Genomic DNA, 16,430 nt, shown 5'->3' on the forward strand with positions numbered 1-16,430 from the left:
TTTGGCATATTTAAAATGGTTTTGCTAAGCGGCAGTTCCCCGCACAAACGCTTTAATGTATGGAGTTTAAGTTGGCGCAAAAAAGGTAAAGCAGATACCGCTTGCCAGAACACCAAAACGGAGTACAACAGTAATAGTGTTATACGCTGTCTTGTGCCACGCGTCCATTGTGAACTGAAAGCCCTCCCCATTGCTTAGTTCAGCTGCTATTGCGGAATGCTGCGGACCACGTGGGTGGTATAGGCCGTTTCTCTTTAAGCGTCGGATTGTTTTTTTTAGTGCCGCCGGGACCCCGCACAGACCTTGCCCCGACCACAGCACCACGGCGCGCTACTACCAAAGAATTTTTTTTTTTGCATATACCTGCCGTTTCTTTTCTTCTTGCGAGTGTAGACGTTGCTTTTGGTTAATTTTCATGAACCACCACGCCGCAATGCCAAAACAAACCCCCGGATTCATAACGCCGATCTTTTTTTGGAGGGAGAGTGGGCCCGGTACGCTTCTTCAAAGTTTTGGCTATCTTTGCCGCAAATTTTCCTTCCATTTTTTTGTAGTTCCCCGATGGCCCCGTGAATGTCATGAATCCGTTCCCCGGGATTTCATTTAGTTGCTTGAATGTTGTAAAATTTCTTGCCCAGCTGACGCCCAATGGCGATTTACACGCGTCCAACATTTTACCCATTCCAGGCCTGAATGGGTTCAAGATTGGAAATTGGCCCGGGTGTTTTTGAAAGCTGGGGTCGATTGATCCGGCGGTGGGGTGGTTATTGGGCGGCGTCCGCCGAAAGCGGTGCGGCGGGTGCGTTCTGGGGACACCCGATTCTGGGATCAAAAATGTAAAACATTTCCTTCGGGAATACTTTCACCCTCTTGTGAGCTTTAAATGGCCAGCGGGGTTCCGCAAAAAAGAAAAAAAAACACCCGGGGACCGCTTGGGAGAGCCCTTTCCAATTCATCTTTCGGGCTAAACCAAATGACGATTTGCTCGTTTATAATGTGCCTTTCGCTTTGTGGAATGGGAAAAATTGGAAAGTCCGGTTATGGGAGGAATCGGTGGATACACCCTTTGGACCGGTCATTCTGGAAACCGTTTTCCGGTAACCAAACCCTGCGGTTCTGTAAAAGCAAAACGTAGAACCAAAACAAATTCGTAGGTGTTTTCCATCAATAACACTTCCCCCGAGGGTGGGCAACCATTAACAATTTTGCTATGATACCCGCGCCGCTTAACGATCCGTGCATCGCGGCGTCGTTTTCAGAGGCCAACCGCATCGCAAAACGCACGTGGACCCCAACAGTATGGGAACAGCGAGCCACAATAATGAGAGGATCCGTCGCGTTTACAGTGCAGAACAATTTACAGAGTCAGGAAGAAGATATTCCGTTATTTATCATAAGTTTGAAATTGCAAAAAAAAAAAAAACAGCGCGTTGCAATATACGCGAACAACGGCCGCCATGATGGCGCCAAGGGGGCCGCCAACTCAAATATTTCTGGCGGGCCTGAAAAGCCAACGGCCGCAGACACCACATAAAAGAAGCACGCCCCATCTTGAGATAGGGGTCGGACATGGCCAGTGATATTCTGCCAGAGGAAAAGGATCGATTGGCTTTACGGCTGGGTTGGGTTACAGCCAACCGTTGGGGAGAAATAGAAAAACTTCAGAGAGAAAAATTTACACCGAAAAGTCGGGATTTGAACGCCATAATAGTGGATTGGGGAGTCCTTTCCCAAGATATTCGGGGGCGATCCAAACAGGGCCACGAGGCACTCGGTAATCGGTGAAGAAGGCGCACGGTGCGTCAAAGCAATCGTAAAAGGAATGGCGGATGACAAAAACTTTCAAAGAAAGGAATAAGATTTCATAGGAGTACACTTTAACCACAAGGAAAACACGGTTTCCCTAAGCTAAAAGAGAATAAAGAAGTTGCAAGAAGCATTATTATTGGAACGCTCAACAGTTGAAGAAATGGAGAGGACAGTTTCAAGCGCGATAATCGCGAGAGGGGTGTGGGGTGAATCTGTTTTCCCTTACTATTTTTTCTTAAAAATAGTGCGTCGGCGATTGTCATGTTAAAATTGGGGTTTTTTATGGCCACAAGATCAGGCAAATTTACCATCAAATGCGAGAGAAATTAGGCGAATTGGCTCAAAACATTTTCAGAAAACGAGCCAGTTCACCCACCACAGCAGTTGCCACCCATCGCCACGCTAGTAACGGAGACATCCATGTACGGGTGGAGAGCGTTGTTATTCAGGGATTAAGGTAAAGTTTTGGCGGCAGGTGGTGCATGGGCGCATTCACCCCACACATGATACCCCTAGCGGAGGTGCGTGCCGTTCATCTCGCATTACACGGTTTTAAAATGCGTCTGATTGACTGGCCCCTCGGATATTCGCATAGTCACAGCCTAGGCGGCGAAAGCCTAGGCCGTAGAGTTCGCGCTCGCACGGAATATGAGTTCCTCGCAGTTACGTCGCATCGGAGGGCTTTACTGCGGACGGCATGTCTAGATGGAAAACCATCGAAAAAAAAGGACGTTGCAAAGTGGTGGAACTTGCGATGGGGAGAGCAGGAAACGGGTTAAAAGGGTTTCCCAGCACTTCTATTTCGCCAGTTCTGGCTTTTATTGGGGTGCGGCCGTCGGGGGTAAAGAAGAAGGGGATGTATAAGTTGGGTTCTGGGGAATGGGCGTCCAAGGCGATAAAATAACATAATTTCTATTTTCTTCTCTCTGACCTACCTTTTGATACGCTTCTAGGTGGAATTAGGGTCGGACATTCCGTTTTGCTCTCTTTGCGATGCCCCGGCGGTTTCGCTAAAAAGGAAGGCGCGGCCCCGCGACAAACGCCGTGCGAAGAACTTCCGGCCGTCAGGGGTTTTGTTCGACCACGCTTCCGGGACCCCGTCTGAGGGCCGTTTTTTGCGTGCCCTCGCCGTCCCGCAGGTTTGCCGCCGAATTTTTTTTTCAGGGGTTAGACCAAATGGTCGGGCGACGTTTTTCCCGGAACGTGGGAGGCAGCCGGGGGGCCGCCCCGGAGAAAAACAAAAAGCGCGGCAGTTCCTCCACGCTCCGCGATGGTGGTTTTTTCGCCCGCCTCGTCGTGTCGCAGGTTTTTTCCGGACGGTTTCGGGGAACTTTGCGGTCGTGTTTTCGTGAGGCTGGGCGAAAAAAAAAAAAAAAAAGTCTGCGGTGCACGGTGGCCTTGGGCGGTTTGTCGGGAAGGACAGTGGGCGGCAATTCTGAGTTTTTTTTTTTTGTGTTACCGTCTGGGTGTGAATAGGGTGCTTGGCGTTGTTTATTGCGCATGGTGACGCCGTGTTTTTTGGGGCGCACCTAGGGTTTTTCCGTCGTGTTGGATTGTTCAGGATTTCAGGGGGTTTCGTTTTTTATTTTTATTTGTTGTCATTTTTCTAAGTGTTCATTCCATTGTTTCTGATAACGTTTTTTTTTGTTTTCGTTTCGTGTCGGCCGTCTTTGATGATGGTTTGAATGCTGTTCATTATTTCGAAGTATTTATGACGTTGTTCGTTGAAATGTGATGTAATATATTTTTTTCTTTTTTTTTTCTTGTTCTCCATTCTTTTTTCTTTTTTTAATATCTTTTATTTCTCTCCTCTTATGAACTATTATATTTTGGTTGTGAATTTATTATATTACTTATGGAAACTGTGTTTTTTTCGTTGGAGTTTTATTGTATGTTCTTTATTTTTTTTCCCCCGTCTTGATCTAGTTGGTATTATTCTATTATTTTTCTTCTTTTGAATTTGTAAAAGTAAAATACATCTGAGTTGGAACTCTTCATATCTCTAAAAAGTTATGATTCACCGTATCTCTTCAGCTGAAGAATATGCAAATGTAAAGAAGGAGGCAGGCAATTATCTTGGTCTGGTAGTACATTTTAGCGCAGTTTGGTGTGAACCTTGTAAGGAAGTAAATAAAGCTCTTGAGAGTTATATTCCACAATATAAGGATACTATTTTATTCGCTGAAGTTGATGGCACAAAACTTCCCGAATTATGTGAGACTGAGGGTGTGGAATGTGTGCCGTTTATTGCATTTTTCAGAACCTCCCCAAAAGATAAAGGACAAGAGAGGGTGGCAGAAGTTGTTGGTGGTAAACTTGATCAGATAGAAATGAATATAATATCATTATATGGAAATGGAAACGATAGTCGAGATAAATTTTCTGATCTTCAAAGTTATCTACAATATCTAACAACGCGAAAAGGTGTCGTTGCATTTATTACAGGTACACCTTCAAGACCTCGTTGTGGGTTTACAGGTAAACTTGTTGAAATGTTTAATGAAATTGGAGTGAAATTTATTTACTACGATGTTTGGGCAAGTGATGAGGTTTGTGAAGGTTTAAAGAAGTTTTCTGAGTGGCCCACGTTTCCACAGATTTATGTCGATGGTGAACTTATTGGCGGATATGATATTTGCCAACAATTAAAAGAATCAGGGGAATTGAAAAAAACATTAAAATATTAATGTACTCTTTTATTTTTATATATATAGGGTGTTTTTCGGATTTCTCAAGTTTTTTTTTTATTGTACTTGATGGTTTCTCCGGGTTTTTTTTTGTTTTACTTTCCATTATGTGAATTGATTCTTATTTTTATTTTTCCCCTGCTTATTTGTTTTATTATATGGTTTTTTTTTTTCGTTATTGAATCTACCTCTTTTAGCTTTTAACAATAAAAGAAAGTAGTTGACTGTGACATTTTTTTCACTTTAGATATGGCGTTTTTTTTGGATTATCCACTGAATATGGTGATTACTTCAGAATTATCTGGCATTTATTTGGATATTAACGTATTATTCCGATCTACATTACATGAGCTTTAACTATTTTAAAGCTCGTCCTTTATGAATGGAATTCTCTTCATTTTGTCAATTGCAAAAAACATGGATCTGAAAAGAAGATTGGTTTAATTCTCATTAAATCATAGTTACCTATACATCTTTTGCCGGTTTGGATTTGTGTCTGGCGTTTATTATTATTATTATTTCCACAATACCAAAAGAAAAAAGAACCCGGATGTATTTGTAAGGGAAATGGTTTCACAAAAAATTTGAGAGTGGATAGTAAAACTTCTTGAAATAATGCCTATTTGGTTGTTCATATATGTGTTTTGTGAATCATGGGGATCTTCGAATTTAAATTAATGGGAGAGACTTTTTTTTATTCTTATGGGATTATTGAGTTTTTTGATTGACTGGGAATTGGCTCCTATCCATATTAAAATCGTGGTTCAGAGGCCATCTGAAAATATTACAAGTTCGTTTGGGTGTTTTTCTTTTGGGGAGAAAAAATGACTCATTTTTATTTTTATTTGGCTAAAGGGTTATTAAATGCATGAAATTTTTTTTTGGTAATTTTAAATCTGAAAGAGATAAATTAAAAGTTTGTATTTTGTTCGATTATTCTAGTTTCAGTTTTTTTTTTTGTTTTGTTTTTCACCTCTCTTTCAGAAATATATAAAAATATTTATATATTGGAAATCAAGTAATGGATTGGTTTAAACCTTGCTTTCGTATTGTAAGAATACATGGTGACGTTTTTTATTATTTATTATTTATTATTATTATAAGTGTAATGTAAAGAGTAACTTGAGAAAACCCATCCCACCCCATTCCTTACTGAGATCCTTTAGAAGAGTGGGTTTGGCGCGTTTTTATCACTTTACTTTCTTAATTGTTTGGTGATTCTAAATAATGTGCTCTCATCATGAAATTATTGTGATGTTTGTGTTTTGTAAACATGTACTGGTTGAGAAATAATAAAGAAGAAGAAAAAAAAGTATACTTAATATTTGTTTCCTATTTTTTTTTTTAAATCTTTCTATTAGAGAAAGCAAGACGTGATACATTTCAGGTTCTGTTTTTTATCTTTTTTTAGCGAAGAATTTTCAATTTCTTTTCTCTCCCTTAAAGCACATATGTCTGTTTTAAGTACTTTGAAACAATGGGCATCGGGAAATGTTGGTGTTATTGTCAGCAATACAGTTTATGTTATTATGCTTGTTACACTTGCGAGATATATTGCGCGTCGGATTGCATTTCACAATGGGTACATTACAAAAAAAATTAAAGTGGCTGATCGTTACATTGATGTAAACGCAGAAGAAGAAGCAATAGCTGAAGATATTGTAGATCCATCCCTTATAGATGTTGATTTTGATAGTGTTGGCGGATTAGAAGATGTAAAGAAAATCTTAATTGAACATCTTAAATGGCCTATTACTAGACCAGAATTGTTTGCTGGAAAAACACTACGATCACATCCAAAAGGTGTATTACTTTATGGACCTCCTGGAACAGGAAAAACACTTTTGGCTCGTGCCTTGGCAAAAGAACTTGGTTGTATTTTTATTAATGTACGAACAGAATCTATCTTTTCCAAATGGGTAGGAGCTACAGAAAAAAATGCTGCCGCTATTTTTACACTTGCAGCTAAACTTTCACCATGTGTTATTTTTATTGATGAGATAGATTCTCTTTTGGGATTTCGAAATAATATGGATGCTGCACCACATAATCATGCAAAAACAATTTTTATGACCCGTTGGGATGGTATTGCTCAGGATTCTTCAAAGGTTCTAGTAATAGGAGCAACAAATCGACTTGCAAGTATTGATGATGCTATTCGAAGACGTTTACCTCTTCAAATTGAAGTACCTGTTCCAAATGAAATAGCCCGAAAAAAAATTTTATCTATTCTTTTGGATCATGATATAAAAGATAGTTCAGAAAGAGAAAAAATTGTTCAGTTTGTTGTTTCTAAAACTCATGGATATACTGGATCTGATTTAACTGAATTGTGTAAAGCAGCAGCATTAATACCTATAAGAGAAATGGGGGAAAGTGGAGTTATACCCCCTATTGAAAAACGTCATTTTCTTGAAGCATTAGAACGTGTTCGCCCATCTCTTTCATACTGAAACGTAAATAAATTTTTTTATTTATTTGCAAGACCTATTCGTTTGACTCGTTCCTCATTTTATGGATTAGGCTATGCTTATATATATATTTTTTTTTCTTTCTATTGCTGGGATGTCTCTTCAATTTTTAGAGGGTTTTTATTTATGTTGGGGAGGTTATTAGCACAACAGTTTGAAAAACAAGGATTACAATATGAAGAATCCTCTGGAATCCTTTGGTGTTCTTTATGTACATCTTCTGAAGGATTAGTTGTAATTGAGAAGGCAACAAAAGAAGATGTATTGGAACATTGTAAACTAAAACGACATATGATTGCAATGGAGAAAGAAATTGCCATTGAACAATATTGTCCTGTGGAAATAAATGGTCGTCAAATGCTTCTTGATCATCATTGTATTTATCCAGCTCGTATGTTTGGGAAAGGAACAGTAATTTTGGATGAAACTTTGGGGTACATAATTGCAGAAGATGTCTGTGGTGGTGTGAAGTTAATTCCTCGACATAAATACACAGTAGTAGAACTTATAATTCCTTCAAGTATGGCCCCTTTGCCATATGAACCAGATTACTTTGTTGAGAGGTCTATTCGAAGCAAGAAACGCAGAGCTGGGGTAAAAGTCTGGATAGAGCAACACAACGTTTCTATACAAGGTGAAACGGCTGCAATTAAAAGAAAACGAATGCTTTTTCAAGAAACAGTCGTATAATGTGCGAAGTTCATTTTTTTTCTTTGTTTTTTTTTTTCTTCTTCCTTTTTTATCACTCTACAATTTCCCACTTCAAATTAATTGTATTAAAAAAGATATTTTAGTGGCGTTTTTTATTTATTTATTTGTTTTCTCTAAATTTTCACTTTTTTTTTATTTTTATTTTTGTTACTCTTTCCATTTTTTTTTAAATTTATTATGAAATGTTAGGTGACTTATATGAAACGTTTATTAAATGGCGCAAAGCATTTGCTAAACGGTGGGAGTCTTGGTTATCTCGCAGCAGGTGAACCATATCAACCTTTTGGAGAAGAATTTGGATTAACTGTATTTCCAGACTACCTTCATGTGGGGGAGAAAATGTCCTTACGAAAAGGGTATGTAGATGTGTATATACAAAAATCTGCATCAATTAGATTAAGTGATGGTCGTTTTCAATTACCACCACTTCCTCCAAAATCTTTTATATCGTTAATAGAACGTATTGAGCAAGATAAGATAGTGCCACGCGGATGGTTAAATAATCAGACGGCAAATCTTTATGAACCTGGTGACTTTATACGTGCACATATTGATAACCTTTTTGTTTATGATGATATATTTGCTATAGTTTCTCTTGGTGCTAATGCTTTACTACGTTTTGTACATGTGCAAAATGGAGAGGAATTAGATGTAGTTGTACCAGATGGTAGTTTATATATTATGTCCGGACCTGCCCGGTATGTGTACTTTCATATGGTTTTACCTGTAGAAACTCAACGTTTTAGTATTGTATTTAGACGATCTATTTTAAATTCTGATGGTGGATTTAGACCAGTAACAACACCATTGGGAGATCTTATGTCTTATCGATCAACACAAATTTTAAATACTTTGTATGCGAAACAAATAGGCGGTGTACGTGTTACAGTAGATGATAAATACCTTGAAAAAGAAGAAATAGGTGCCTTTGATACTGCAAAATGGGTAAAGGGTTTACATCCACTACGAGATTGGTCCTTATTGTCACAGTTGGATGAGGATGAAGCTAGAGTACAGGAGTTGAAGAATCAACGTTTTCTAGATGTTGATCTTAGTTGGAGGTTTGCTGAATTAAGGAAACAGTACAAGGAACTAGAAAGTCTCCTGAGTATCTAAGCTTCAACAACAAAAATAGTAATAATGATTATTTTATTGACATTTTGATATGAGAACGACTACTATTAGAGTTGTTTTTCCTCTTATCCTCCTCATTACCATCACCACCACCAATGTTATTACTACTTCTCCCGGAAATACTCTCGTTATCGTTATTATGTTCGTTTTTTTTTCTTTTGCCTTTGAGGTATATATATATTCCTCTGTTTTTTTTTTTTCTTTTTTTTTCTTTTCTTATTTCTTTCCCTACGTAATTTACCCGCAATAAGGGTCTGAAACTGTGGGAAGTTGAGAGATTGATTAATCCGACGTTTGTCAGAAAACAAGTGCACATATCACGCACAGTCACAGATTCAGATAACTTAAATAAAGGAATGACTGGGGGTGAAGCCTCTGGAAAGCAGCAGAGTTCTCTGGATGAACCCCCTGCGAAAGTTGCACGACATGAAAAGGAAAGTCAGGAACAGGAGAGAGTCACACTTTATATCCGTTGTGCACAAATACATAGTAGAGGAGAGTTAATGAATAGTTTTTTGGCTGAACACCGAGAAGAATTAGGCATTCAAGGGTGGTACAACACAGAAGAGAATACTTCTACATCATCTGAGTCCACCATTTCTCTTCGTCCTGATGCCCCTGTTGAGTGTGTATTTATGAAGACCTCACGAAAACCCTATTTTCTTTTAGAGTGTACAGCTAATAAAAAAGATGCCACTTCAGTAGTAGAGAAACTGATTTTACTTCATAACAAGACCTACAAAGATCATCCAGTAATTATAGAAATTGCAAAAGATGGTCTTACGGTATCTGGAGAACGAAAAAAATTAGAATTACGAGATGCTGCGAAACGAACACCAGTTGCATCTTCCACATCTGCACCTGTGGGTCCTTCTACCACCACTTCTTTTGTTCCACGTGTTTTGTTGAAGAGATGAGACCCATATTTATATATATATGTTTCTTAAATCATTAAATAAGTGGATTTACCTTTTTTTTTGGGCTTTGGCTTTTTTTCTTTTGTTTTTTATTTTTTTTACGCGTAAATATGTTTTTTACGCTCTTTCCAACTTTTTTTTTCTTTTTTTTTCTTTTTTGGTTAACTTTTTCTTTTTCCCTATCTCTATTGGAAAATCATTTGCTATGATTTTGGAAAGTTCGTTGTGCAATCCTTTTTCTTTCTGGATTTGTGAGTACGAACATTTCTGAGGCTGAGGCCGGAGAGACGAGAAGAAAGAAGCTGTGGAGTGGAGGCGCAATCATTAACAGCGAAAGGGAAAGAGAGGGAGTGAAAAAAGAATTCCTTTTCCCCTTTCCCTCATACATCAAAACAAAAGAAAAAAAGAACAAAAAGGGAAAGAAAAAGAAGAAAATGACGGCGTTGCGTTGGAAGGAAGAGTGGATGCCATCCCTTTCTGAGATTATCTCGACATGGCGAGATGTTCAACTCAGTGCTCTCCAAGATGAGACAGCTTGTGATCGTATTCTTGGTAATCATGAAACCTTAAAGACAGGACGTGAAAAGGTACGAAATCTGACCAAGACTTTCTCTCATTTCGATAATGAAAAAAAACTGAGTGAGTTTAATTCTCTTTTAAAAGAATATCAAGGGTATATTGATCAATTAACAGGATATTTAAAGGATGCAGAGAGAACCTATCTTGAGATGTTTAACCGGGTAAAAGGTATCCCTGATCCATATCCACTCTTGAAGAAGTTATCTGCAGAGATGGAAAGTGTTTCAAAATTAATTGAAAGAGCGGAAGCCTGTGATGCCTCACGTGAGGAAGTTCATTTACTTCAGGTGGAATTACAAGGACTGAAGGATCAGGAAGTGACGATTGAACGTCTACGGCGAGAACTTGCGGAAGCTAAGAGGAATGCTTCATTACATGCAGAGCAAAGTGCGCAAGATGCGACTGTGGAATATCAAGTCCTTTTATCACAATTACAACAACAAAAACATGAAATGCAACAAGAAATTCAATCTCTTCGTCATGAAATTCTCAAGAAAAACTTATCGATAGAAGATTTAAGAAATCAAGTGGTAGAGCTTCGTGCTTCATTAGAAGAAGTGGAAGCTCAACGCAGTCGTGATATAGCGGAATTGGCAGTAGAGCTTGAGGTGTCTCAAAGTAATCTTCTTAAAAAAGAAGCTGAGATACAGCGTCTTCTTGCGACTAATAATACTAACACTGGTATTCATAAAAATACTCTGGTGAGTAGTGCTCCTGCTCCTATATTAGAGACACACCGTATGGAAATAGATGATAATACAGATGTCGTTTCCGTTCCCTCTAAAGAAGAACAAGTTGATAATGAATTTGATTTGCGAGTTGTTGAAGATCCACCAACATTAATATGGGAGGACCAAAAGAAAGAAATAATACAGCGATGTGAAGGATTACAAAATGAATTAAATATACTACAAGAAAAGTATGATGAAATTATTAAATCCAGTGGAATTCAATTACGTCAAAAAGAAGAAGAACATAAACGTGAATTAGCACATGTACAGGAACTTCAAAATCGTTTGCGATCACTTAATTTGTATGTTGATCAGCTAAAGAAGGAGAAGGAACAGCTTTCAAGGGCTGTCCAAACACTTGAAGGGGAATTAAATAATTTAAGTAAAACATCTAATTATTCTAGTGTAGACATTAGTTTGGGTACAACATCTTCTACAGGGCGGGGAGAACAAGTGCGAGTTGAAATACGAGAGAAGGATGATTATAGTTTTGAAAAACTTCTTTCTTCAACTCCTACGTGGCAAGTTGGAATTAGTGATTCTGTAAAAAAGAAAGAAAAGAATGAAGAAGAAAACGAAGGACAGAAAGAGGCGTCACCTTCATTAAATGATGCTGAGAAAGATCCATTTCTTATTGTTGCATCTCAGAGAGATAAGTTACGTGAACGACTTCTTACCTTAAATGAAGTATCATCATCACAGATTCATGCATTAAAGTTAGAGGTGGCGAACCTTACTAATGAGAACTGTACACTTCGTAAACAGTTATCAAATTTTTCAAATCGTGATAGTAGTTATTCTAATGGTTTTGGAGACTCTATTTTTGGAATTCCCATCTTGACTGGTACTGAAAAAGATGACGGTCTTCAAGCTAAAGGAGGTTTTCCACAGCTTGTGGATACTTCTGGTGGTATCTTTTCTCGCCGTACAACGTTGAATATTCTTGACTACGGAGCTGGTGTACTTTCTATGCGTGTCTTCTCAACAACTGTGGGAAGAAGATCTTTTGTGGTTTATTTGGCTCTTTTGCATTGTTATATGGTTTATTGCTTGCTTTTCTGATAGGCGATGTGTGTTTCTAAAGTGGGTGGTGGTAATGGTAATAGTAGTAGTGATGATAATGATAATGATAATGATGATGGGGTTGTGTCGTCAAGTTATGCTCCTCTCTCTATTGTTTTTCTTTTTTCTATTTTTTTTTTTCTATTTTTTTTCTTTTATTATTTTATTTTTTTTGTGTTTATACAGACATTATGCGACATTCAACCTATCTTGAGGTGTGTCTTGGAAATATTGCTCATAATGTTAACAATATTCGTCATTTAGTTGGCGAGGCGAAACTTATTCCCATGGTAAAAGGTAATGCATACGGTCATGGAATTGAGAGAGTTTCACAGTTTCTTCATGATGTATGTGGGATGAATAAACTCGGGGTAGCTTCCCTTGGTGAGGCACTTGCTATTAGAGATAAGCAACCCAGTATTGCAAAAAGTACTAAAAGTGAGATATTTGTTTTCTCAGATACAGAAATATTAAATGAGGGATTTCATCATTACTACCAGGCAAGTGGACAACATGGGGTACGTCTCACGCCTATTTTAGGGACAACCACACAACTAAAGAAGTTTTGTACATCTTCTGCATTCAAACGATCAAAGTTATGTCTTAAGGTGAACACTGGTATGAACCGATTGGGATTAAAACTAGATGAGATTAAAAATGTTATTCCACTTCTAAAGCAACGAGGTGGGGTAGATCTTCTTTTGCAACACTTTAGTGTGGCAGTATCCCTTGATCGATTTAATGAAACCATTGCCCATTATGATAACTTTCGAAAAGTTAAAGAACTTCTTTCAGATAGTGGTGTTGAGGTGCGAGCGACGTCAGTAAGTAACTCTGGTGCTATTGAACAACAAATTGGTATAAATGAAGATTATGTTCGTCCTGGGATTATGCTTTATGGTCCACGAAGTGTTCGTTCCAAGATATTATGGAATGGATATCCCGCTAGCTATTTCTACACAAAGGTCCTTCGCCACTTCCCTGTACGAAAGGGTGAAGGAGTGGGATATGATCTTTTTCCTGCACGTGAGGATGGAGTGATGGTATTACTCCCCATTGGGTATGCAGATGGATTACTACGATCTTATCAAGGTATGCCTATTACTGTAACCCCGCATGATGCTCAGGAATCCATTACAGGAATTCTGCATGGAATGGTGAATATGGACATGGCAGCAGTAATGGTGTATCCTAAAGAAGTTGGAAAAGATATGGGAGAGATCATGACAGCTGTAAAGGATGAATCTCGGATATTGGTTTGGGGAGGCGATATTGGGGAAAAGGCCATAGCTGTAGGTTCAATTCCATATCAGCTCATGTGTGGACTCTCTATACGTGTACCACGAGTATACAGGGAATCTTAGTAGGACTGTCTCTCTTTTTTCTTTTTTCTTTTTTTTTGTTATTCTTCCATTTTTGTTTCTTTAGTTTTTTTAAGTTTGACTCATGTTAGAAGATTCCGTAGAGTTCTGTATGATTGACCTTGTAAATAATTCTAGGGATTTCTACGTTCTTTTTTTTTCTTTTTATTTTATTGTTAGCGTGATTACCACCTTGAGAAAAAAATTTTATGTTCGTTTAAAATTCCTTTCTTTTTTTTTTTTATTTATATTTATATTTATTTTGGTTTTGCGAAAAAAGAAAAAAATGGACTCCCAATAACTTTTTTCGCAACTCCAAGACCTTCGTGACGAAAGATAATGACAATTTGATAAAAATAAGAAAAAAAAAGTATATATATATATATATTCTTTTCCCAACTCCACAGATAAACCCAGCAGTTTTTTCTTTTTCTGCTTTTGCTTGATTTAGATGTTTGTGTGTTTGTGTTTGTCAGTTTGCCCTGTGTTTTAAGGTGTATTTGTGGATGTGAAAACTGTGTGGTTGTGTATTTACTCCTCCATTTTTAAAATGAACTCTGACTTTGCAGAAAAGGGATGACTCTCTCCGAGCTGCAGTTAACATATTATTATTATTATTATTATTATTATTATTATTATTATTATTATTATTATTATTGGTGCTTTTGAGAAGAAGGTGAAGCCGAAGAATTCTCTGTTCAGGAGGGATACTCTTCTATTAATATGGAGTGTATTCTTTCGTTCCACCCTTCTAGAAAAAAGTGAAAAGTGTGAGATGATAATAATAATCAAGAAGAAGCAAAATCAAGATCTTTTTTTTTTTCTTTCTTTAACCTCACTTTCGTGAGGATTTATGTCTGCTTTTCTCAATGTGGAATAAAAATTAGGAATGGGAAATGCTGTCCCTTTGTAAATACAGCGTGTTTGGTTTTTATTAAGGGCCCTTTACTTTATGTATGGTGATAAGAATACAGGAATATATAGTGTGTATATGTGTATGTACTTGGATGTGTACTTTATACACATGTGCAAAATATGTCTTTATCCAGGTGAATGACTTTTGTTGAGTTCTTGTTGAGTTCTTGTTGTTTTTTTCTTTTTTTTTTCTTATATATATATCTATATTATTGACAGGACACACTGTGCCCGCCAAGATGGTTTTTTTTTCTTTTTCTTCTTTCTTATTCTGGGCCGTGTTAACAATGCAAGTCCACCACTACTTTTATAATTCGGGTGGTGCAGCGCATACGAGAAAACAATGGCTGTGCTCAGCGAGTTGCGCAGAGAAAGAATTAGAAGTACATAAAGAGAGTGAAGTGTCTCTCTTTGTTTGTTATTCCCATATATATATATTTGTTTTTTTCTTTTGAGTATTCACTTATTTGTGTCTTTATGAATTTTTTTCTTTCCTTCTCTCCCTTTTTTTTCTTCTGTTTCTCTACTTCAAAGAAAACCTCACAGAAGTCAGCACAATAAAATAGAAAAGACAGAAAAGAGAAACCAAGAAAAAAAGAAAGAAGAACCGAAAAGAAAAGAAAAAAAGAAAGAAAACCAAGAAAGAAGAGAAGGAAAAGAAAGAAGAGAAGGAAAAGAAAGAAGCAGGACCCAAAGTCAACAACAGAAAAACAAACAAACAAACAAACAAAAAAAAGAAAGACCGTATTCTACTTTATTCATGGCCCTTCGTCGTATTCAGAAAGAGCTGCGGGATCTGGAGCGGGATCCTCCGGCGAACACCAGCGGCGGTCCCATCAACGAAAACGATCTCTTCAACTGGAAGGCAACGATCATAGGCCCCGAGGACTCACCATACGCCGGGGGTCTCTTCTTTCTCAACATCCACTTCCCATCCGATTATCCCTTCAAACCGCCCAAGCTGCAATTCACCACAAAGATTTACCATCCCAATATCAACAATAATGGTGGGATCTGTTTGGATATTCTGAAGGACCAGTGGTCGCCCGCCCTCACCATCTCGAAGGTGCTGCTCTCCGTCTGCTCGCTCCTGACGGACCCAAACCCGGACGATCCACTCGTGCCGGATATTGCCCGCCAGTACAAGACAGACCGCAACGCATTTAACAAGACAGCGATGGAGTGGACTCGTCAGTACGCGATGTAGGGCCACGGGAGTGTAGCGGCAAAGCTGGAAGAAGATGAAGAAGAAACAGCAGTGGCAGCAGTGGCTGGAAATGTTGAGGAGGTGGGAATTGATGGGAAAGGCGCTCATTGGTGTGATACGAAATTAGCAGATAAACGAGAACGATGCAGAAAAGAAAAAAAAAACAACAACAAAAAAGAATACACAGAAAATGAAAAAAAAGAAGAAGAACAACAACAACTTCTTCCACCCAACACCATAGCCGAAAAAAACAAACAAGAAAGGATATGTTATTAACACCAAGCGGAGAAAACAAAAAAAAAGAAATGAAGAAGATGAAGAAAAATTATCTGGTATATTATTATTATTATTATAAAAAAAAAAGAAGAGTGTATGTTGGAAGAACGTATGGGCCTACTTAAACTGTACTTGCTTTGTACTGCGTTTGGGACGCAGCGTTAGGGCGGTGATGAAGAGGGGGAGGAACATCCGGAGGAATAAGAGAAAAAAAAAGGAAGAAAGAAAACAGGGGCGAAGGGGGGATTGAGATAGGAAAAAGAAAAAAAAACAGCTGTATGGTATATATATATATACTATATATATGTTTGCTATCTAAATCGTCTGGGCCATGTGTGTTCGCTCTTTGTATGTGATTGGGATGTGGTCTCTCCTCCTACTGTCCTTCCTTTTTTTTTTCTTTCTCCCCGTTCTTGACGATTTATTTTCTTTTTATCACTTGCTCACTGCTGCTAAAGCAAAGAAGTTTCCTTATTCTATTGCTGTTACTCTTCTCAGTCGTTTGCTCCATGGTTTGGATGAAAAGGTCACTGTCACACATGTATACACTTATATATATATACAGACACC

General features: G+C 38.0%; 10 protein-coding genes across 10 annotated transcripts; all 10 read left to right on the plus strand.

The window, feature by feature from the left end:
• Positions 1 to 1,210: 1,210 nt before the first annotated feature.
• Positions 1,211 to 1,534, plus strand: TM35_000491090 (uncharacterized protein; the record flags this gene model as incomplete). The annotated part of the gene is made up of 1 exon (XM_029030511.1): positions 1,211 to 1,534. One exon carries the CDS (start codon positions 1,211 to 1,213, stop codon positions 1,532 to 1,534), a length of 324 nt encoding a protein of 107 aa, XP_028878169.1.
• Positions 1,535 to 2,985: 1,451 nt separating this feature from the next.
• TM35_000491100 (uncharacterized protein) lies at positions 2,986 to 3,285 on the plus strand (the record flags this gene model as incomplete). Its single annotated transcript, XM_029030512.1, has 1 exon — positions 2,986 to 3,285. The coding sequence occupies one exon, from the start codon at positions 2,986 to 2,988 to the stop codon at positions 3,283 to 3,285; it is 300 nt and encodes a 99-aa protein (XP_028878170.1).
• Positions 3,286 to 3,821: 536 nt separating this feature from the next.
• TM35_000491110 (thioredoxin-like protein) lies at positions 3,822 to 4,496 on the plus strand (the record flags this gene model as incomplete). The annotated part of the gene is made up of 1 exon (XM_029030513.1): positions 3,822 to 4,496. One exon carries the CDS (start codon positions 3,822 to 3,824, stop codon positions 4,494 to 4,496), a length of 675 nt encoding a protein of 224 aa, XP_028878171.1.
• A 1,451-nt stretch (positions 4,497 to 5,947) lies between these two features.
• TM35_000491120 (ATPase family AAA domain-containing protein 1-B-like) lies at positions 5,948 to 6,949 on the plus strand (the record flags this gene model as incomplete). Its single annotated transcript, XM_029030514.1, has 1 exon — positions 5,948 to 6,949. One exon carries the CDS (start codon positions 5,948 to 5,950, stop codon positions 6,947 to 6,949), a length of 1,002 nt encoding a protein of 333 aa, XP_028878172.1.
• Positions 6,950 to 7,093: 144 nt separating this feature from the next.
• On the plus strand, positions 7,094 to 7,657 carry TM35_000491130 (uncharacterized protein; the record flags this gene model as incomplete). Its single annotated transcript, XM_029030515.1, has 1 exon — positions 7,094 to 7,657. The coding sequence occupies one exon, from the start codon at positions 7,094 to 7,096 to the stop codon at positions 7,655 to 7,657; it is 564 nt and encodes a 187-aa protein (XP_028878173.1).
• A 219-nt stretch (positions 7,658 to 7,876) lies between these two features.
• On the plus strand, positions 7,877 to 8,794 carry TM35_000491140 (uncharacterized protein; the record flags this gene model as incomplete). Its single annotated transcript, XM_029030516.1, has 1 exon — positions 7,877 to 8,794. One exon carries the CDS (start codon positions 7,877 to 7,879, stop codon positions 8,792 to 8,794), a length of 918 nt encoding a protein of 305 aa, XP_028878174.1.
• A 374-nt stretch (positions 8,795 to 9,168) lies between these two features.
• On the plus strand, positions 9,169 to 9,729 carry TM35_000491150 (uncharacterized protein; the record flags this gene model as incomplete). Its single annotated transcript, XM_029030517.1, has 1 exon — positions 9,169 to 9,729. The coding sequence occupies one exon, from the start codon at positions 9,169 to 9,171 to the stop codon at positions 9,727 to 9,729; it is 561 nt and encodes a 186-aa protein (XP_028878175.1).
• Positions 9,730 to 10,163: 434 nt separating this feature from the next.
• Positions 10,164 to 12,101, plus strand: TM35_000491160 (uncharacterized protein; the record flags this gene model as incomplete). Its single annotated transcript, XM_029030518.1, has 1 exon — positions 10,164 to 12,101. The coding sequence occupies one exon, from the start codon at positions 10,164 to 10,166 to the stop codon at positions 12,099 to 12,101; it is 1,938 nt and encodes a 645-aa protein (XP_028878176.1).
• Positions 12,102 to 12,292: 191 nt separating this feature from the next.
• Positions 12,293 to 13,465, plus strand: TM35_000491170 (putative alanine racemase 2; the record flags this gene model as incomplete). The annotated part of the gene is made up of 1 exon (XM_029030519.1): positions 12,293 to 13,465. One exon carries the CDS (start codon positions 12,293 to 12,295, stop codon positions 13,463 to 13,465), a length of 1,173 nt encoding a protein of 390 aa, XP_028878177.1.
• A 1,672-nt stretch (positions 13,466 to 15,137) lies between these two features.
• Positions 15,138 to 15,584, plus strand: TM35_000491180 (ubiquitin-conjugating enzyme E2; the record flags this gene model as incomplete). Its single annotated transcript, XM_029030520.1, has 1 exon — positions 15,138 to 15,584. One exon carries the CDS (start codon positions 15,138 to 15,140, stop codon positions 15,582 to 15,584), a length of 447 nt encoding a protein of 148 aa, XP_028878178.1.
• Between the last annotated feature and the right edge of the window lie 846 nt (positions 15,585 to 16,430).

Source organism: Trypanosoma theileri (assembly GCF_002087225.1).
Source record: "Trypanosoma theileri isolate Edinburgh chromosome Unknown TM35_Tth_49_V1, whole genome shotgun sequence".
NCBI lineage: Eukaryota > Euglenozoa > Kinetoplastea > Trypanosomatida > Trypanosomatidae > Trypanosoma > Trypanosoma theileri.